Genomic DNA, 23493 nt, shown 5'->3' with positions numbered 1-23493 from the left:
CTTCTGATACCTTAAGTTCAAATAATTCTTCGATATTTTTATTACAACATTGCATAGAAAATTATTCATTACTCAACAGGACTTTTTCAGATTTCATCTTCAACATTTGGCCGTATTCAAATGTGTGAATAGGAAAATAATTCACATGAGTTGAAGAAGCGTGATACCACAAATGGGAGATCGATGTAGTACTTGGACTGTTCGCTTCTGTGCCATTCAAATTAATTTCTTCACTTTGGATTTTATTGAAGTAGCTAATTGTGTTGACTGAAGCTTTTACCATAAACACTAATTACAAGATATAAGCATATGTTTCACCATCCCAATCTGCCTGCATTTTTTTAGTTCGACAATATGAATAAAAATAATAATAACAAATTAACAATTGTCGATAGATAATATCTATTTACCATTTCAAGTTTTCATTACAATATTTCATTAATAATAATTGATAGTACCTTTGTTCAAGATTGCTGGGTACACAAGTAGTCAAACATGATTACATACACGTCGGAATTAGAGTTTTTTGTGTGGCTATCTATAGAGAGCACGAAGCAGAGAAAGAATACAATATTGTAATACAGTTATTCATCGGTTAAGACCTTAGATGATAATCATTAACGACAATAATAATAATGATAATAATAATAAATCATTATTTATCATATGGTATTCATTATAATATATCATCGTTATGTACAGGAACCTATATAAATGATGGAGCAGTTTGGGCAGTCTGTAAAGTTGACAGAATGAAGCAATTAATTAAATCATTCTATTGCTTTGGGGACGTGAAATGTTTGGATAAGAGCAGCTATGAGTTTGTATTCTGATTTCAAAGGCGATGCCATTGATGATGAATGTGGTATTACATACAAAAAGTATCGATCGAGAGATCATTATATCACATGACGCGCATAATACCTATTTAAATTACAATACATATCATTAGAAATATTACAGCTTGTATAACAGAAATATTTTCTAATTTGCGATATCATGAACCATTTTTAAAACTGTGAGTTATTGTAGAAATTAAAAGAAAATAATTCGGTCTCATATATTATGCATGAAAATTAATAGCTACAGTGTAAATACATAGTAGCGTTATATTATTTTTTTTTCAAATATTAACTTTTATTTCATCTAAATTTTTTACTTCAATAGTAAGTAGTTCAAGCAATACGTATTGTTCAATATTGCACAAGTTTACAACCCGCCGTCGGATTTTCAATAATCCCTTGTCACCTTTGCAGACCTACGGATCACTGATCCATACTAAAATTATTATAACATAGTCATGACTTTATTTATTTTTATTTTTCTTGTCTCTACCGTAATCTTTTACGTAAATAATAAATACTTTCTTATACATTAGATTAGCGTGGAAATACCGCGTTGCTATAGGACAGTTATATTTGTGGAGTATCTTGTGGCTTTTGTAGGGATATGTTAGTAGCATTACGAACTGTATTATAATGGCTTAACATACTTATTTGGTTACAATCATCAATAAGTAGAGCAAAAAAATTCACATTATTCTAATAGCTCATGGGATTTGCATAAAAAAATAAGTATCTGTTAACTCAAGAAAAGTGAGAATTTCAAATAAAAGAAATGAAAAATGAAAAAGGTAAAAAATTATAATGTGCCGTAGGAAAATAATAAATTTCATTTGAAGTTCTTAGGGGCCATTCATTAATTACGTAAGGACGATTTTGGCAATTTTTGACCCCCCCTGCCCCATGTAAGGGCACATAAGATTTCTTGAACTCTCCCTCCCCGTCTTACGTAAGATTCTATCCAGTTTTTCTAAATAATTACAATAATATCAATAAACGGGAAAAATGTATAATGTTTATTTACAAGATTGAAAATGGATAAAAATGAACACGTTTAAGAATTGAAAATCTTAATAAGCAATAAAAATTTTTAAAATAAGGTGTAAATCCAATTGTATATTATAGAATGAAAAACGGCTATTCGGCATCGAAATGGAAGTAGATTTCTAATGATAAATTTCGACATATAAAATATTACGTAAGAATAAGTTTTACCCCCTCCCCAAGATAAGGGCATGTAGAGATTTTTTTTACCCCCCCCCCCCCCCCCCCCGGGACCCTTGCGTAATTAATGAATGGCCCCTTATTACACGGAATATCAATTTTTAATTGGCTGCTCTAACTTTTAGAATGGTATTATTTGAATATTTAAATCAAAATATGTTTCTTTTCGTCCACCTTATATAATATTATTATTATGATTATTATTATGATGTATATAATATGGGACAAATCGTTGTCTGTAAAACTTTAGTTTTAACCATGTAACTCGGTACACAATCAATTTTATTAAAATGACTAGTTTTTAATAACCTTTCTTTTTTTTGTTTTTTTCACGTTGAATTTCTTCGATTATTAAAATAAATTTGATTGCTTGATATAGGTAATCGTAAATTGTTTTTTCACTACAAGAAAGTAATACGTCGTACACTTCGAATCTTACAGTTTATACATTTACACGAATCTTTGCTGCAACAAGCATAAAATGGGCAATTTTTTGTTTGAGAAAGCGAGATCAAGAAGGTTTATGGACATTTTAATTACTATCTCTACTTTATAAGTCAAGAAAAATATCTTTCCACACTTTCGTGACAATTTATGCAGTATCACTTGAAGCATTTTCTAAATTGGTGTATTTAATACTATAGTTCATTTCCGTCTATGCTCGTTCAACCGGGAAACATCTATTTGACTGATAGAAAATTTTGTAGTTTTAAAAATTATGTACAGTACAATTAGCACACCATTTCTCAAACATAAAATGCACGGATTCAGATCTCTAGCTCACAGCTCACTGTATGAACAGACATGTACGGTTGTGCTTTCGTTACAAGTTTTGATCCAAACTTTACACTATTTAATAACCGTTTAATTCCAATAAATTTGAACGGTGGGTTTTGCCAAGACTAGCACACTCGTCCAGGTCCGGTAAATATTCTAAAATTATTTACTACAACATTTCCCCCCATATTTCTTATGCTGGGGTGGAGAGGGAGGGGGCGCTAAGAGTATAAAGCCAAGTGCGACAGATACCAGATTCAATTACGGAACTAGCTACCGTGTGTGTGTCCACTAGCTGAAATTTTTTTATTTCAGATCTAATTCATGTGTTAAGAGCTTTACCCTACGATTCAATGGTCTCTCGGATTATTACATTTCTGGACAATTTGCTATTGGTTTCATTGATATCCGTAATAAAGGAAATTATTCGAATAAGTGCACCCGTAACAAAGGTACGAGCAGTTTAACTTTTATCGTACGGTAGTAATACTATCTATCAATTCGTTTTAATTAATTTTTTTGGTAGTTTTTTGTCTTTTTTCCTAATATCCCTATCACTCTTTGGATTTTTATACTCTTCGGATACTTATAGACAGGCCACGTCATATCATGGATCAAGTATGTGAAGTGAAGAAAAATATATGTGTTATTGTTTCTCCATGTAACACTATCTGTCACACCCTCTCAGACAGTGGACTCTTATTCAGTGAATTAATCGTTTCCGTACAGTAGAAATATGTACAATGTGCATTGATCTAAATGCTCCGATTATTCAAATATGTACTCGACCAATTGCTAGCTACATCGAGTGGTAATAATGAGTTTTACGAGAAACGAATTTTTTTAAGTAATGTCTAAATAGAATACGTGATAGTATACTATGTGAAATGAAGCATAATTCTCATATAAATATTCACTGAAGTTGATGAAAGAATTGTAATGCGTTCATAAATTAATGAAATCTAAAAAATGTAAAAGTAATATACATCTGTACAGTTAAATAAACTGTAAAGATTGAAAAAATGTTAAATAAAATTCATGATAGATACCACTTATATTTCTGTTACATCAGTTTCTTTTTCTCCCCCTCGAATATCATGTATTTTATGCAGTGGACCTATAAACGTAAATGAAATCAAAAATAGCTGCCACGTGGTACTGCAGGTCAGTCACCACTAAATATCATATATACACATTCCCAATTAGCAGAATTGCACGTAAAGCAAATCACTTTTCATACTGTGATGCCACTATACTGCAAATTTCACCTATTTCATCCACAAAGACATTTACCAGCTGAGTGTGACTCAGATTTACTGTGATTCGATTATGCAATAAACTTAGTTTACATTTTTCACTATTTATACACTGAAGAGAAGTTCACTTACAGTTGTATTCAAAACACTTAAATTCTTTCGTATTTTTCTTCATAAAAATTTGAAAGATAAATGTTTTACCTTCCTGAAACAATACTAACGGCGCTTGCTGTCTCCAAACGCGACGGAAATAAGATAAAATATATACCTCGAGATTATGACGCATTACACTGTCATATTTGCAATCCGATGTAACATAATGTTACATTGCGATTTACCTTTCGTCGATATTCCCCGGAGCCTTGAGACTGATCTAATGTCAACTGCTAGAAAATATTTAGGCTTTGTTTTTAATCTAATAAGGTATCACATTCCTGGTTGACCATGGGTACAACATTGCCATTCTTGATGTACATGAGGAATTCCGCGTTTTATCAAGTGAACCTCACGACTTTCTGCTGACTACCGTCGTATCTGGTACTGGCCTGTACCTGCGACACCTGAAACATACGAAATCGAAGAGTTTTTATTAATGTTGAAGTATTAATGTTGAATTTTCAAATTTGTCAATATGCAAACCATAACAATTAATGAATACAAACTCAAAGATTACATAATTTTCACTTTTCAGCTGAACAAACTTATTTTTAACAATCTTTTGTATAAAATAAAATCGATGTCATGACTGTGCTTACAAAATGGGGGAAATAAACCATTATAAGTATTATGAGATACATGAACATATATTGCAATTTGTTAAAAAATAACCAAGCTTGAAAATTCGTTCACACGGAATTGTCTGTAATGTTCAGGAAACAGGGAAATACTGAGGTAAAGAATTGACAAACAGGTAGTTGATACACAAGATGACTTCTGCATATCAGGAATGGTGTAAGATGTTTCAATTACTTTAATATTCTTATTTCGAAAGTAGACATATAGTTGACAAATGAAAGGCAAATATCTTCGATTGTGATTACAAGAAATCAATGGAAGAAGAAAACTTTTAGTTGAGCAGTATTTGTAATTCAAATATCTAAAAAATCATTACCAATCAGACTGTACTTCATCATTCATATTCATAAGCAAGACATCATTTTGTGTACCAACTCCTAAGAGTTACAGTGTTTTAATACAGTTTTACATTACAGGAGTTTTAAAGAGTAACATAGTAGAGTTTACACAATATTTTGTGAAGTAGTGTTAGAACAATCTAAGCAAATAAGAAAAATCGACTTACAACTATCATCAATTGTATATTACTATCCTGATTCTAGTTACGAATAAAGAATTTAAACATTTATTCATCTTAAACCAGGTGCACACACTTCAGAACTGAACATCAGCGAGACAAATGCAATTCCAATACAGGTAGTTTAGAGCCCGAACCCACAAATGAAAATATACTGGGATACTGACACGACTATACTCCGTCTAATGGGTGAACGAACTTAGTCTATGTACAGGCTATCCAGTATCTCAAACTTTTAAGGCGACACTCCTTGCGTCCTCTACCCTATCATATCTAACCGAAATGAGCGAGTTTTCTTTTGATCGAGTCTTTGTTTTCTCGTTGGGCGGAGTATAAAAAATATACTGTAGAAGAACATTTGAAAAACTCACCAGCTAACAGTAATCTCCACTAGTTTTTTAACTCAAGAGATTTGTGTATGCAGACAGATGATGCACAGTAAAATGATGTGAAGGAGAAGTTAGATAGTTATTTGATTGACTTCATACCTAGCATTATTTTCAGCCCCATGAGGAGGCAGTGAGGTGGGTGGTGGCGGTGGTTGAGCATTTGGAGGTCCACTATGGTCGGATTCATTATCACTGCTTTCTTCACTTCGCTTTCCACCCTCCCCTAGTAAATACGATGGCACACCTCTAGCATATAGTTGCATGTGTGGTAATATCTCAGAAATTGGTCTGGGTCTATGTTGAGGTCTTTGAAAGTGCAGATTGAGTTGACTAGCATCAGTGACGTATTTCTCACTCAGCCTTCGACGACGAAGCGCAGGTGTACAACCAGTCAGGTTTTCTTCATCAGTTGAACTTGCGGAAGTTAAGAGAGTTTGGGTTGGCCGTGCGTCAGGCAACGTTACACATCGACGGAGTGCCGGAGCTTCTGCAGGTACTATCAAAGGTTTACCTTTGTTTGCTAAAAGGTGCTATCGTTAATAAAGCCAAGAAGCTAACTAAACAACAAAAATTCTTTGCAAGAAAAAAGGAAAATGATCGATTGGCAGTAATGTCAACTTCTGTGTGCTTCTTATGTTTTCTCTTTTTTCGCCAATATTCCATCGGGGCTTGAAAAGGATGATTAAAATGACAAACAAAATTTTCAAAGTAACAAACGATATTAATTGGTCAAATTAGAATGAGTGGTGCGATGAAATTAGTTTAAAGTAATTCAACTCACCACTATCTTTCTCTTTATGTTGACTTCCCACAGAAGGTTTTTCCATATCACTCCCAGTTCCAGATTTCGTAGTATTTACTGTATTATTTGACTCAGGTGTGGGTTCGGACAAAGAACATCGTGGACTTTTCACTGGCACTGGAATCTTGCTATGTGTACTATGTGGTCTACTTGGAGTTTCTTTTTCTTTTGCCTTTTCCCTTTCCTTCGCTCTCTTCTTTTCCTTCTCTTTCTCAACATCCTTATCTTTTTCTGTCTCTATCTCTTTTTCTATTTCTATTTCTTTCTCCTTAATTTCTTTAAGTTCTCGAACCGAAACAGCATTGGGTAAGGTATTTGATGTGGTAGCCGCAGAAGCGCCTCCATTCGAAATATTATTAATAGCTGCGTGATTTTCTGCTGCGTCAAAATATATAGATGGATCTTCAGGTCCTGGATTTGGACTGGCTGGACTGCCGGCTGTGCCATTTGTTAATTTTTCTGTTTTAGCAAGAATAAATTTTTTCAATAAATGCCCGTATACTTGACAGATAGCACATTTTTTTACACAAAAGATAATTTAACAAGATGTAAATTTCTGAATTGGCTTTTCTTTCAGGTAAACTAAAGCAATTCATTAATTTCAAATATTTTAACACATTGATGTTTTTGATTCGTAAACCACATAGACATCACTTGATGATGATTCGATGCAGACCCATTCAAAATTCTAAAGCAAATTTGAATAAAGATTCAAACATTTGTTATCGCGTATATATTTTTAAAACAAAGGGTGATTCACTGACTTTGTAAAGGTTCCTTGTCAGCTCTCGTTTGTACGATTGTGGCCCCTCCCGTTGCATCTACGACCCTGATTTCAAGCCTTCCAGCAACCGCTTGTTCTTCGTCGTCAGCACCTGGCGTGGTTGGCACTGTATTTGGCGGTGAAAACGTAACTGCTGGTACACTAGCCCTTCGAACTGGTATAATTTCTTTCGGATCATCGCGACGTGCTGCAATATTTCTCATCACATCAACCTCGTACAATAGATCATCGAATGCTGCTTGTTGCACCTGATAGAAAAATTTAGACTGAAGATTGGCCAAATAGGTACACACAAAGAATTCAAAAAAAATCAAGTTTTGTCCTTCACATACCAATGGTGCTTCTAAGTCATAACGGATATTGCATGCCATCACCGGCATACTCCAAGCACGAGGCAATGCTCCTTGAAGTTCTGGATATTTTTCAATCCCGGCAATGTTTAGACATCTGTGAGGTGCTGGAGGCCGTGGTGAATCTTCACTGATTCTAGATAAAGCTGCTTGTCCTGTGAGTGCAATCTGCTGTTGAGTCGTTGCTGGTGTGACAGATGCTGCTGGCGTAGCTTGGACTTTTGTGTCCTGAGAACCCCCTGTCACTGTAGCAGTAGCTACGACTTCACTAACAGCTGTGGACTGCACATTTGTCTTCTTACTCAACTAATCAGTATGTCGTTTTATTATCGTTTCAGGGGACAGATATTGCAAAGCTTGAATTTCTGACTGGATCTGAGATGTGGAGACATGTTCAATGAGAAACTATTACTCCAAAGTCCTTGACATGCATTTTTGCAGATCCGAATCGAAAATATTTATCAGACGACTAGACATGGGCACTGTTTCTCAATTGACTTACGAATTTGTTTTTCTAGATTAAATTTTACAGTAACAGGAATTTCTTTAATCACCCTTAATCTAATTTCAGTTTGTTTTTTTTTTCATTACTAATATTAATGCCTGTGTTCCATAATTGATCATCTAAATTTCAGCAGTAACTTTGAAAATGTTCGTGATAAAAGTTAAAGGCAGATAAGCTATTGTTTATTCGGTTAGTTATTTTACTGATTTTCAACATCATTAGAAGAGTGCTTCAACTGTCAAATATATAATTTATTCAACTGCATTATGTAGAAATCAAGCTATCACTTATTCTTGCACTTTTTACCTCATTTTGATCATATATGGTTACTTGTCAGAATATTTAAAGCTCATTCAATCTTCCGTTATGAAGCTACTAGAATATTTTGAATATTATAGCCCACTTAACATGAAGAATAATTATAACTGATTTGATATGAAAGTATTCTAAAACGCAGGATTCCAATACACGTGGAACTAGCCCATTGGAGAAGTTAATAATCTTTATAACTACTGATTCAACTCTAGAACAGGCCATTGCCCCAAGAAAATGAGCTTATTTTTTAAGTATTGTCAATTGTATCAATGATGGTCCATTATGGTTGTGTTTTATCACCTAAATATATTAAGATTATTATTATGAACACCTAAACAAATTAATACTAAAGTGGCCATATACATCACATAAAATGGTAATAATCAACTAGATCATTTTAAAGCGCGTATATCAGTCCTTGGTTTAGATAATAAAAATAATTTAAGTCAGGAGTAAAGGTTATTGAATTAAGCTATCGCAATCAAACAGTTTCTAACACAAAACTGAACTACAAGAATATAAAAAGCGGGATATTTCTGAAGCAAAGAGAAAGCCACCAACTATCCATAACGTAAAACCAAAAAAATCTGCATTCGCTGCAATCCATCAGACGAATCCATCTCAGTTCAGGTAGCCCGGAAATCATAATGGTACAGAATTGTTCGAAGCTGGAATATGCTGTTTTCTGTGACAAAAAAGAGACTCGTATTTTCTTGTTTGGCTAAAAATAAATTTCCCACGAAATTATGCCCGTTCGAATATTTACACGCCTGATACAGATGTTCTAATAATACGAACGCATTTTTTCTACAACACACTCTATCTCTGGAACGAATTAACATGATTGAAACTTTTTCGTCTCATTTATTTGTTCTGAAGTTTTTAGCATTCTTTCAGAGCCTATAAGCTGGAAGATTTTCAAAAATTAGCCACATTGCGTCCCTTTTTCGAAAATTTGAAAAAATTGATTTTCTAAAAACTCCATCTTTTTTTCTATTTCATTTCAGACAATATACGGTGTGATATGCATCATATATCCTATAAGTTTCATTGATAATACGACACCACTTCGTATGAAAAAACTAAATTCCTACATTCTAATAAAATTCTCTTAATACCTACTCTTAATATTTTTGTATTAATACAGATCACTGTGAGTTTTTGATACAAGAAAAATTATACCAGAAACTTGTTCCAGCTATATCTGTATTGCTGAAGGAATAGATAATCAAACAACGTACCAGGTCGGAATTCTAGACCATATTTCTATTTAGTCAGCCTACCAAAGGGTCTAAAGCGAAACATTGAAGAACTTTGTAATTGAGAATTTATTTCAGTACAAAAGACATTAGAACGCAGGAATTTGGTTTTTTTTAGTAGTGTCAATGAAACGTATAGGATATGTGAGGCATATCACTCCGCATATTGTGCGAAATGTAAAAGAAAAAAAAGATGAAGTTTTGAGAAAATCAATTTTTTCAAATTTTCGAAAAAAGGAAGCAATGTTGCTAATTTTTTAAAATCTTCCAGTTTCTTTATAGGCTTTGAAAGAATGCTAAAAACTTCACTACAAACAAATGAGACCAGAAAGTTGCAATTATGTTAATTCGTTCCGAAGATATAGCGCATTGAAGAAAAAATTTGTTCGTTTTACTAAAACATCTGTAACAGGAGCGTAAATATGCAAATGGCCATAATTTCGTCGGAAATTTTTTTCAGCCAGCCCGGAAAATACGTGTCTTTTTTTTTACATGAGAAAACAACATATTCCAGTTTAGCTGGGTTATAGATTTTCGGACAATCCATTTTGGCCTGTCTCCCCAATGCGAAATAGATTCGGTCAGCTGGTGATGCTGTTCTGATTTGGAATACATTCTGGCAAAGCCATATTCTTGTTGAAACTAAATGAAGTACGGAAAGTAGAAGGCAATGCGAATATCTAATGCTTAAGCGTTGGTGGTCAGGGCGTGGGTTGGCAGAACATCAGCAGATGCTAGGTGGCAAGTGAGGGTGTCGATACAGGCCAGACGTGGCTAGAATATCAAATATCGACAAAGGTCAATAATCATATTTCGTAACAATGTTGAATGAAATTTGAAATGAAATGTTAAACAAAGTTATTGTTTCACAACGATGTAGCAAATTATGATAGACTTAATACCATGTCATAAGCGCAGAAGTTTCGAATATGAGAATTGCATGATAACGCTTTTATTTACAAAATTATATGAAAATTTCAATGAAACCTTGATTTATTTTCAATCATGACAGTACTTTGGTAAAAAAAACAAAAGAAACCTTACAGAATTGTGATGAATTAGTTAATTATTAATACGATAATAGGTTTCTTAGTTATAATAAAATTTAAATGTTTATCGACCAGCAAAACGGATGTGTTACGATAGGCACGGAATATGGGAATTTTGTGGATTAAAAACTGAACGTTGTTGTGAAACATTTCACATAGGAATTCTCGAGCTGAAACTCTCGAGAACAAAAGCAAAATTCAAAAAAACATGCTCAATTGGATTCTACTCGCGTCTGACCCTTGGAGTAAGAAACTAAGCATATGAGATAAATGAATACCTGTGGAACTAAAGAGGGTGGATTAGTGCCCTTGTGCTCGGGACTTTGTAAATTTTCTCCTTTCCATTCATTGTCAGTTTCCTCTGAATCATCAAACTGTGATTTCCACTGTGAGGCAAGCGTTAATCCTCCACCGCCTCTAGTTACTTGCTGCAGTGCTGAAACATTGTCGTCGTCTATTTGCGCAAATTGTGTTATTGAACAATCGCGTGTTGCTGCACGACCCCCTCTATTTGATTGTCTACCATCTGTCCGTCTTCTTGGCTCTCTTCGCAGAGGTTCTCTTTGCTCAGTCACCTAAAATTAGCCAGCATACATAATATTACAAAATTTGATAGGATGCGTTCGTCTTTTCAACTTTAGGCTTCTCTGCTTTCAGTCAAGCGGGAAAGTTTATTATAATTATCCCCAAAAATGATAAGCTGAATTTTCACTTGTTCTCCATGTTCTGTGGTCTACAAAATCGCTTCTGAAAATATCTTAAGAACGAAATAATAGATTTTGATTATTGTGATCACAATCCATGCGGTTTTTGCCAAGTTTTAGAACTGATTAGATTTCGAGCAAAATCAGCCAAGACATTCTGAGCTATTTGTGTAAATAATACTAGTCCTTTTGACCAATCGATTATCCGACGCGTTTTACTTCTTCTAGAGGAATGGTTTCTTTTATTTTTAATTTCATCAATATCACACTTACGGGACTTTGGTTTCCCACTTGTTTAACATGAGTTCCGTCGTACGAACAGTACGATGCATCTACTTCAGTTTGTATCCTAGGAGTAGTAGCATCACCCGGTGCTGTTTCCGGAGTACCCTGATTCCCAAGTTCTTGAACTTGAACTCTCAAGCAAGCAAAAGTAGCACCGCTAGCGGATTTTCGAAGTGGAGTGGAAGTATTGGCAACATTTTTGGGACGAGGAACTTCAGAAGCGGAACGAGCAGATGTCATTAACGCATCTCCTTCATTGTCCACTTGTTTTTCTGTAGGAGTTGCTTGTACTTGTGGTTCGACAGCCATGGATACCGCTCGCCTCTTCCATATTGAGCCTTCAAAATCCATATATTTTTTTACAGATCACGTCTACTATGAAATATCGTAAAAAATCGATAATGCTGATTGTACGTTAGTGGTCTTATACATGGAATACAAATGAAACATTTTTGCAAGTTTTGATATATCAAACAGTCTGCATGGTTTTGTTCAGTTGATATTTCAAAGTAAGTTATAGCCAATGAGTAAAATAAATCTTCAGAGTGATTAAGTAGTAAATGTCATGTAATTGAGTTTAATCACCAAGATGCCAGTGGGAATAACTTGTTATTATATGGAAGTATTGATCAGATACCCGAAATAGCATGTTACCTAGGCATTAGTATCATCTGTACCTGTTCGCGATACTTTTGACATTGCCCTTATAACAGAAAATGCTTAGCAACTGATTAGACTTCCAGTAAATCAAATGTTAGAGAGTTAGGATGATCAAAGCTCCTTGGTCAATTTTTATAAGGAAAATTCAAAATACGCCGTTGCCTATAAATAAATGTAAATACTGGGCATAAATTAAAGTTGAATATCCGTTACCTTGTACTGGAGACGTAACAGCTGCCTGTTGAGCATCTTGTTGATGTGTGTTGTCTGTCACTGGTATTGTAGCATTGCAATTTTTATCTCTAATACCCAGATTGCTAAGGGCTGGAATTAATGAAACTGTTGATTCCTCAATTCCTCGTTGCCGTATTTTTCTATACGCACTTTCATAGTCAAATTGAGCCTGTTTATAAACAGAAAGAATAACATTGTACAATAAAGCAGCTGATAAACGAGTTCTTTGATGTATTGATTTCACGTATGCTAATTAAACTGAAATTACGGAATGAATAAAGTTTATTTCTTAAACAGACTCACATCCAGCTCCTTTCTATTATCTGGTTCCATGTTTTCTTGATTATTTGTGTCAAGGTTTGGTATTGTCGGTGCCTGATTAGTTGTTGCAGCCGTAGGAGGTGCTGGTGGGATTGTCGCAGTAGGCAATGATCTAGTGGATGGTAAGTTTTGTTCTGCTATCCCGGGTTTTTCCCAATCATAAGGGTCTTTTTCTTTCACGCCTCTACGTTTCATACAGCGATCGAACAAACCAGCCAGCATTGAATAATTTGGTTTGTCTACGTATTCCAGACTCTGCAAACGGTTTTTATGATATTACAGGATTGAGAATAATTCCGTATTTTTCAAGTTTAATATCTATCTTTCACTGTTACAAAATAATGTTTTTAGCAATCGATAGTTTTTGAATTTCGTGGTCACATCTTTTACCTGCTTAAAAGTCATACTTATATCTAGAAAGTGAAATGGTTCAATCGTTCAAAATAGGATGTTATTATTTTTAAACAGAAAAGTGGTACTTTCTAGATCACTTAACTGACGTTTGAAACTAATACTTTAAAGAAAACCTTGGTCCATTCATATAGTAGGCCATTTGAACTTGGACCAAATATTCTTCCTCACTTGTCAATATGTTCTCATTCATGAACAGCAGTAAAGAAAAAAAAAGTTACCAACAAAACTAATAGTCTTTATCACAAAAAAAAAAAATAAAAATTATAAATACAATCAGTTCAGTTTATACTTTCATACACAATCCAATTTTCACATTAAATGGTCCGCAACAAAGCTCATGTGCTCACTTGCGAAAAATCTAGTCATAATTTCTCATTTTCTGTTAATATTCTGTTTTCTAACTGTTTCTTTGAAATTTTTTGTCTTCATTTCTCAAATACCCTAGTGACCTAAAATTGTTTTAAATATATTTGGAGATATGCCAGGGCTAATTCGTCTGGTAAAATAAAAATTTCAAACTCACCACACAATAAATAAGCATATCACGTCAATTGATACGTGGAAATATGTTAAATAACTACTACGATATCTTACTAGTGGAAATAAGAGCGAGTAGGAAATTCTCCTCCATAATCATCAAAAATCATTGAAATACAAAGAACAATTCTCTTTAAGTACAAGATTGAGCTTCTAGTTTTCTAATAAACTATTTTAAAGTTGTGTTGGCCAGTTGAAGCAGGTATTCTTGGATGAAAAAATACATAGTCATCCACGTCTATTGATTTTGTTATTTCCATAGCAGAATTGCTATTGTAATGATAAATATTAATAAATACCTGGATGTGTTCCAAGAAAACACGGAGATCAGAAGGAAGGTGCCTGAGAAGAAGAGTATGGTCGTATTTTTCTTTCATAAGACCGACCTGAAATCAAATTGATTTCCAAATTTTAGTTAATAACATGAATGTACTAAAGGCTTCGATCGTTTCTGAACCGAACTGTAGGATATATGAGGGTATCAAACAGTGCAAGCTGCTTCACAAAATGACATTACCTGTTCTTTATCTTTTATTTTACGCCAGGGTAGTTGCCCATTGACGAACTCAACCAGCATGTAGAAAAGTGACCACAAATCATCGTGCCTTCCCATCTCTTTGTTCCTGTGGGCATTAACGGAAGCATATCTCACAGTTCCCCTGAATCCAGCTGCCACGCGCGGAGCACGAACTTCTCCTGTGCCGGTAGTGAATTGTCGTGCCAAGCCAAAGTCCAACATATATACGCGCCTCGACGTGTAAGGATGACGACCAATTGAAAAATTAGACTGTAAGCATAACGGAAAATCTTGTAACAGAAATGAGATAGGATGGACGGATTCATTAGAAAAAAAAAAAAATCGAACAAAAAATTCAACAATCTCGAGTAGATTTTGAACAGTTTTAAATCCTATTCATCACAGTTAGGATATACAAAACATTGTTCGTTCCAATTTCCTGTTGAGTATGTATGTTATCGTACTACCATTCATGTATCTGAGGATGAGAAATGGTTACTATATGCTTGGCAATTGATTTGGCGTCAGACCAATGGCAAGTGTTGAAACGTACGTATGTACATTTCAAAATGAATCGAATATAGTACAGTTGTGTGTAAACTACATTTTGCAATGAGACAAGGATGCCTTCATGCCTAAGAACACCATTGCATACTAGCCAAATTAGCACATTACTTCCTACAACTTTATTGTCCTTGATTCAATCGTGCTCTGCTTACTTGTATCGTACTTTTAAATGTTTAATCTAGCATAGTGCATTTACCATTGTCATTTATTCATTGTTGCATAATATAACTTCTTATATGTAACTTTAGAAACATATAATCTCAGATTTCAAATACAGAGTGAAACTTTTTCACGCCTGGCATTATCACCTGTATTAGCCTGTCACATCAAAAAAGTGACACTTGAATCTTTAGTTAAAACTTGTGAATGTCAAAATTTTGTATCAGTATAAAGCTATCGTGAGATATGCTGTTTGTGGGTTAGTAGTAAATGGTTAATTTGGAGAGAAATAGCAACAGTCATATAGCATAGAATTATTCATTTAAGTAACAATGACTCACTGGTTTAATGTCTCTGTGTAGGAAGCCCACTTGATGAATGCTCTCAATGGCTTTCAGTATCTGCAAGCCCAATCGCAACGTTGTGGAAAGCGAAAATGCACCTTTGGGCTGTGCTCGTCGTAGTTCGGCTAGATTTCTTCCTTGTAACTGCATCACTACGTAATTAAATCTGTCATTACGACCGCATCCTATGAATCGACAAACGTGTTCTCTACCTGCAATTCAGACGAAACAATAAAAATATAACAATTAATCTTTGAAACGTATATAATCCGTGTAAGATATGCATAAACACTTCTTTTAAGAGATGCAAGTTAGTGATTGAATGATATATGCACATAAAACAATTGCAGCCAGCCACATAAGTTACCTTGCAACTTTTTAAGAACGGCCACTTCCATTTTAAGAACTTGCTTCGGCTGGCGTGCAGATTCTACTTTCAGAGCAACTTGTTCCTTCGTGACCAAATCTAGACCCTCGTAGATTTCACCAAACCCACCACCACCTATTTTCTTCAGCTGTTTAGGAAATGGAAAATATACAAGTGCATCAAAGAATGTTATTTTCACTCAATTATCGAGCTGTTAAAGATTCCCCAATATTGAACAACCTACCAAAAATGGTGTTATGCACATTTCAACAAATGACTATTTTATAATCAGGCAATTCTCACAATCTATTCGTGATTTTCTTTCTATTTGTATTTTCTTTAACGAACAAGAATAATTGCCAAACAGCTATAAGGTAATATTGAATTTATTTAAGTGAATGCAAAATAATAAACGATATAATGTCATGTGATCAGATTCAAGAATGAAAGCCAAAATCCAAAGTGTAACAATGAAAGACCTACTCAAATGACAAAGAGATTATTTTAAATCAATTGTGAGAACATTTGACCCACATACATGCCAGGCAGCCATCCAAGGTCAAGATTCTTTAGTGGAAGAATTGGAAAATTGCCTAATTACACCATCCTGCTATAGATTTGCCATAAAATTAAGCTTGTAGTGTAAAAAAAAAAATGGTTTCTACTCAACTTTCGTACTATTATAACTTTTATTGGTATTTGTATTTGAAAAAAATGGGTAACAATCATACAAAGATTATCTCCAACGATATTTTATATGTTCTGTGACAGTCAAAAATTGAACTCAAATGTTTTATAGTTTCTCACTAATATTTATATAATTGGTACGAAATACTTCTTGATAGCTTTAATTTAGTTTCATACCCGTTTCCAACTTTATCTGAATTTAGAAAAGCACAAGGCTAGTGTTAAACCATGAAAATTCAAAATTTAAATTTTCAATATAAATGGTTTAAAATCGAAAAGAAATACGAATAATTATCTGAATCTTAGTAAACTGTTGCAACAATTCAGGGAAATAGTTTTGAGTACAATCATTAACTGTTTGTTCAACCTTTCTTGGGAAGATAAGCAATGGATAATATTGAGTGAAGTTCAACAAACGCAATGTTGAAAAGAAACTCACAAACCATGTTAAAAGTACATTGAGATAAGGAAACTCTGCCACCTAAATGACCTAAACTGTCCCAGTGTTATCACTTATCAGCAACATTTCATACCCTTGATAGAAAAAAATGAAATGCCAATAACTACAGGTAATAATAGCAGGGATTAGAATGACCCTTCCTGAGTTTTGGATGGTCTATCAAGTATACCGAAAGACGGTAGTAAAATTTCATTGCTAGTTTTTATCTCTTTCTACCGCTTTGATTAGAAAATAAATAAAAATTTCGTCACAATATTGCTAAAATAAAACCTACCGGGGAAAAGATGTTGAAATAAAATTAAGCCAAAAACTTATCGACCCTTTAATGACAGAAATAATGCACAGAGATACTTGTGTCATGAATTTAAAATATACTGGATGTGATATTTACCATGTGGAGAAAATGCATTGAAACGGGTCAAGAGTCAAAAGAAGAGGATAAAAAAGAATTATCAGTGTTCAGGAACGTGGGTAGGTAGGTATAAACATTGACAATAAGAGTAGCAGAAGGGGAAAAGAGAAACTGATAACTAGAGATAATTGACAGCTTGTAAGTGCGGATTACTCACAACTTTCCATCGTTCTTTGACCACATGGCCGGGCTGCAACAAATCGACACTAGTCATGGTGATGTTGTTGTTCTGATCTGTACTCTCGTCGCCTACATGCCTTAACACCAGCTTCCCAGGGTGATTTGGATGCCTGTAAAAGGGGTATTAAACTCACTGGAAATCAGAGCCAGTCGGCTAACTTATACTATCGATGAAAATCGGCGATCAAGGGTTGTCAAATATTTACTACCGGGGTTAATAGACACGCCCTACGAGCCACACGCCAAGGATTTCGACTTAAAAGTCATACGGGAAAATTGGTCAATACGCGCCCCGCGCTAGGCAGCCATGATTGCGTGCAGGCAAAGGGTGCAGCCAGGACAAGGGGTGCCTTTAGCCCCCCCTCCGGCCCCGCCGCCGCCTGACCCGGCGACAGCAGCAGCAGCAGACAGGGAGATAACCGGAGATAGCGATACGAATCTACGAGTTGTTTCACGTGAAACAGATTTAATGTAGTTTAACGTCGACGAGGGTTTCTTTTGTCTTTCTCTTATTTACTGGCGGTAACACTTAGCGCCGCGAAGCAGGAGACGGAACAACACCCCCGGTCTCCCCGAAGTTCCTGAGAAATATTCGTCGAACCCCCCACGCGTACTACACCGATCCAAATATAATGACATTTTATTTTTACTAGAGGAAAAATGTCGTCTGCTAGGCGCTGACGGCGAGCGGTTATATCTTCGCAGTCTTGTTGTCGAATCGAATATTTGCCATTCTGTTGCTATTAACAAAATTCACCGGTCCAACACACACTTTTTAACAATCGAATCTACACTATCGCTCTCCAACGGATCGAATTTTTATACGACATACACTAGATACTCACTAATTTTGCAAAGAAATCCGTATAATGTCGATTTTACGGCCATTTTCTTTCCACATTCGGCTCGTCGCGCTTAACACCGTTGGATGGTGCTGAGGTTCCGCGATCGATGCGGCGGCGCCTTTCGAGTTATATCGAACATTCCTCCGAATTGGTCTCCGCGCGAGATTTGAGCGCACTCTGAGTGCGTGAATTTGTCACGCTACTGGTTCTTTCCGCTCGGCTAACTTAGCAATTGATTAAATACCCTGTCTTGAGCTACGCGAGGAGAAGGGGTATCAGCTGATTGGTCAAAACTCCGGGAAAGTGTAAGACACGACGCTTCGGCGCTTGTGTCAGGTTCGTTGACTCGACTTTGTCTCTGCTCGCGCGATATCACGTATTTTTATGATTCTTGGCAAACCACGGGAAGATCCCAGCCATTTCATACGTATACCTACTAAAGTATGCCGGCTACTAACGAAAAACTGACAAACTTATTAGAGCGTACTCTTGTTTCTTTTTCTTTTCACCCACAGGACGTATGATCCACTACAGAGACGACACGCACTAATTCACGAGACGATATGGGTACATACATTTCTATATGGTCGTGTATTTTTCATTTATTTTATCGTAAAATTGCACACTCGCCCGTATCATAATTGAAATTTGGTAACTATGTCGCATGCTCACTTAAATAATCTGATTAATTCAAATACAAACAATATTCTTTTTACAAATTCGAACGAATTACAACAGGCTTATAGAATTGTTACATATGCGTAATCGAACATCAATTCTCGTCTGATGTTATAATTCTGGCAACAATTTTCGGCAGTCAAACCAAAACTATTTCTGCAGTACGGTACCTATATCGGTATACCTGTATATGTATACCGATACTTCACTCGAGTTTCTCAGCTGTTGTCTCGAGGGGAAAGATGTTACGTCAATTTATTAATGAGATACCATAAATCAGAGATTGTACTTTTATCTTCAGGTATAAAAGAAAACGTTGAAGAAAGAAGAGAATGCCAACCTTTATAGTCGCATGGAAATCGCATTGCATAGATATACGCTATTATAAATGATCAAAGCCTGTACACGCGATTCGACACGTAATTTACTGGGAAAATATACTATCCACGATAAATGGTCGCAAAAATAATCACGTGACTGACTTAACGATATTCCATAACTACATATAGGATAAAGAAGTGTGAAAAATAGATAGTCTTCCGAGAAGCTTACTAAATTCTTTGTACGATTGTTGAATCATGATTTACACTTTTATGCGTCAATACTGGGGGTCTAAATTCCTTTGCGTTTCCCTGGTTAATCAGTTGTTTGTGAGAATAGCCTTGAAAATGTATGGTAAACGTTAAAATATCTGTTTACGAGACAAGCTGCTTGAATCGGCCCCAAGTGAGATCAATACGCAATGGCAAAGCGACTATCTGATCGTATAAACCTTAGATTTAATTGATGAGACGTCAGGTATTCAAATTACTAGTTCCGCGTGCTTATGTCGTCTGAATACTCCACGGTATACATCAATTTTAATATTTATTAGGGTGCATTTGGGTGAAGTCGACCGATCTGATCATGGTCAAGTACGACCCACATAGCTAATAAATTTACAATGTTTATGTTCCTGATTATTACAGCTATTAACTCATAAATTTGCACCGAAGGTTAATCATGATGCGTTTGTTGCCGTGTTATTGAATGTTCGTAAAGATCATACTATAATGGCTTCTACTTATAGGTATGTGTGTGTACTTTGAAATTCATTACAGCGGAAGAAGAAAAAAATGTAAATTCATCAGTGGGAAGGGTGTAGGTATAAAATTTTTGTGCTTGAAATCAGCTATTCCCGATTTACGTAACGTTCAAATAAATGATTACACACTATTCTATATAACTATACGACGCACCCACAACCAAATTATTTTCCGTTTTTTTGAAACAACTATTTTTAACCGAACGTCGGCCTGTTTATGATTCCCAGCAACCAGCTCTAAGCCGACATTCTTTTTTAAATACTCTATCACTCATCGAATCCCTGTATATACAGGGAATTCTGAGATCGCGGTTGAGGCGGAAACGAACGTTTCAAAATTTATATAGCAAAGAAACTAACTGGATGAAAAAATAGGGTAAGATATGAAAATCAGTATTATGATTGCTGGCAAAATAATCGATTAAATTCCAGAACATTTAATCTTATACAACTTAAAGTATTATAACAAATCAATTAATGAGCAGCGTTAATAAGGCCAAGCTCATTTCCGTGACCGTGGGAATTGATCTACGGTATTGCGCGGACGTACGTTAAAAACGTAGGGGGATAAGCTAACGAAGAAAAACTTTGCCTTGACCTGAATTACGGACACATTAGAAAAAACGAGAGGAAAACGAGCACAATGCATACCTATATAACCAGGCTTCCTTTCTTTGAGAAAAATCCAAGACCGCTCTTAAAGCTACACATATATTTACCATTAGTCAGATTATCAGCAGGCTGACAGAAATAGTAACACTTTCAAGCGATACGTTGAACATTGTTTGACTAACTTTGTTTCCAACATTCTATTAGATGCTTTCAATTTTGGTATTTTCAACAATTAACCTGCCAGCTTTGGATTATCAGTAAAAAAGATTTGGGTACGTAATATTATTTCCCGTAAGTTATAGAATGTTTTTTTTTTTTTTTTAACACAAGCCACATCTCCTGCATGTAATATACCTACTTGTAATGTAGTGTCTTTTTGTGTCTGCGTGTCGACCGTACGATTCACGCGTTTGAGTACCAACAGCGGCCGAAATTGTTTCGCGCGCGAGCTGCAAGTTGGAAGTTTAAAAAACGCCGGTTGGGTTAGCAACCTGCGATACTTCCATGCTATTTTTGAAAACACCGTTGTTGATTCGGGCGCTGATTCGATTTTCCCTGTTTCCGTCTATTCTATTATATCTCGTATTCTATTGTTGGATGCTACATTTTATTTTCGACGTATTTTTTCTTTGCTCTTGTTGTCAAAAGAATGACATAAGATGCAGGGAATGACGTCACATGGTATGTTGGTAACGTGATCTCAGTAAATCAATATTCATTAAATTCACGTTGAACTTGTACAACGTCCAAAAATTACCAAGTGCTTTCCGCTAATACATTGTCCAAAGGTGATCGAGCCCACGTTCAGCCTTCAACGCAACATGCATAACTTATCCACTCAAATATTCTGTTTATCGTTGTACAAGTTCCGCAAAATTAGTCAAATTATAAATTAATCTGAACTCTCGATATTCCGGTGAATCTTATTTTCCATGTATTTTTGAAATCGGTTTTGATATCTACAGATCGTGTGTTTGTCGTTTGCTAACTGGCAACGAACTCTTAACTTAACGAATCGTGTCGGTTGTCGCACACGTGCAGGTACAAATCTAAAAATGGATGCCTTTCTTTTGTACTTGGGGAAAATTGGTCAAATAAACGTTCAGGATCTCGGTAATGGATCATTCGATTTACATTATCTGCACCGTTTGTTCGAACATTGCCGGGCTAATAAGGCGTGATAAACTACTAACTCGTAATGTACTATAATTGACCTGCCATATTGAAAGCTAAATTTTGTGTGCATACAAGCCGAATGTACTAGTAACCCATGTAACAAATGCGGCTTATTGTCGCAATATGTTTGACTTGGATTTGGATGGATTTCAAGGAAAGCGTCGGGCTTCTCAGACGTCAGTAAGAGTTGCAAGACAAAAAAAGAAACCCAATAAATCTCGCGAATGTAGCAGCACGTAAAACGAAAGTGTTGTAAGCCCGCTAAGAGCGGTTTATAACATTATATGCATGTCTCCGTAACGCAAACTTTATACGAAAACTTATTCTCCAAAAGTTCAAGCTCAATTAACTCAAAACAGAAATGATGGATAGTTCCCACTCCTTATCATGATCACACCGTGTATAAACAAAAAGACTTATAAAATGAAAGTACCGATCCACTTTAAGAATTTTCGACATCATTGTGTGGAGAACGAAGAAACGAAACATAGAACGCTAAGTATGAAAAATTCGGGGTAAATTTCCTACTGGTTGTATAAATGTAGTCAAGGGATGGATCTTGTAGGCGCCAAATTCAAATATCGCAAAAGATCGACGCATCGTCTCACTGACGATATTCGATCATCTTTAGGCCAGCTTACACGCTGCTTTGAAGGTAACAACTTTCGGTAAGTTGAAATATCGATCAGAATAACTTGTTTGCAGCACTTAAGGTCATACTTGAAACGAGGTGACGATAATTAGCGTCCAAAAAGCGGTCAAGCTGCACACAGTAGAGCGCGCTGATTATTATCACAACACGAGAATATTATAACAATTATCAATATCAGATGCGGCACGTGCGTTTTACTTTTGATTGCGAACGGAGACGTACCACTTCATATCTCGCGTCCGATATTCCGTGCGTCGTCCGACCACCACAAGGACGGAAAATTAGTAACAGGTAAGTATGGAGGTTGAAAATCCAGCAACAAGAGCTGGCTGTGGTCGTTCACCGCTGTGGTCCTTAGCACACTGATGCCAACTTATTCACTCCTCACGTTCAGCGACGGATGTTGCTGATCTTGGCGCGAGCCAAAACTGAACCTTCACGTTCCTCTGAGGCCGCACGCAATGCAACCCAACCGATTCGCAAGCCCCCCTCCCTCCCTGAAACTATCCACGTCCGGGACTCGAAAATGCTAGTTTACAATGGCAGTTGGGCTCTTATGGCTTATATTAAACGCCCTGGATTGTCAGACGCAAAAATAAACTGACCGACCGCTGCACCGAAATGAATGTTGTTCAACAAAGTTGGGTTCAATTCGAGCATCTTCCGAAATTTGACCCAACCGACATTTCACTCTTCATCTACTTCCGTTTGATGTTCTCATGTGCAATATATTC

At 35.7% G+C, this 23493-nt stretch overlaps 1 protein-coding gene across 8 annotated transcripts; it reads right to left on the bottom strand.

Moving 5' to 3' along the window:
- Positions 1–385: 385 nt before the first annotated feature.
- On the bottom strand, positions 386–23171 carry Asator (tau-tubulin kinase asator). Of its 8 annotated transcripts, none has more exons than XM_046620149.2 (15): positions 22982–23171; positions 17690–17822; positions 15974–16121; positions 15604–15818; positions 14537–14806; positions 14319–14405; positions 13051–13323; positions 12727–12916; positions 11842–12191; positions 11143–11439; positions 7719–8042; positions 7367–7634; positions 6582–7061; positions 5900–6320; positions 386–4659 (listed from the first exon to the last, which is right to left on the bottom strand). In XM_046620149.2, the coding sequence occupies exons 1-15, from the start codon at positions 22987–22989 to the stop codon at positions 4605–4607; spliced, it is 3519 nt and encodes a 1172-aa protein (XP_046476105.1). In that variant the 5' UTR covers positions 22990–23171; the 3' UTR covers positions 386–4604. The 8 variants fall into 8 exon arrangements, with proteins under 8 accessions (XP_046476105.1, XP_046476107.1, XP_046476108.1 ...); XM_046620151.2 differs by having other exon boundaries at positions 5900–6296; XM_046620152.2 differs by having other exon boundaries at positions 5900–6287.
- Between the last annotated feature and the right edge of the window lie 322 nt (positions 23172–23493).

The sequence above is a fragment of the Neodiprion pinetum genome, chromosome 4 (genome assembly GCF_021155775.2).
Source record: "Neodiprion pinetum isolate iyNeoPine1 chromosome 4, iyNeoPine1.2, whole genome shotgun sequence".
Lineage (NCBI taxonomy): Eukaryota > Metazoa > Arthropoda > Insecta > Hymenoptera > Diprionidae > Neodiprion > Neodiprion pinetum.
This window is presented reverse-complemented; position numbering and strand designations above follow the sequence as displayed.

Excerpts from the sequence above, each read along its gene's own strand:
- Asator (XM_046620149.2), bottom strand. Across the intron at positions 14,807-15,603 it reads TACACAGAGACATTAAACCA|TCTAATTTTTCAATTGGTCG; the intron begins GTGAGTCATTGT and ends TTATGCTTACAG. Across the intron at positions 12,192-12,726 it reads TGTTACGTCTCCAGTACAAG|GCTCAATATGGAAGAGGCGA; the intron begins GTAACGGATATT and ends TGGATTTTGAAG.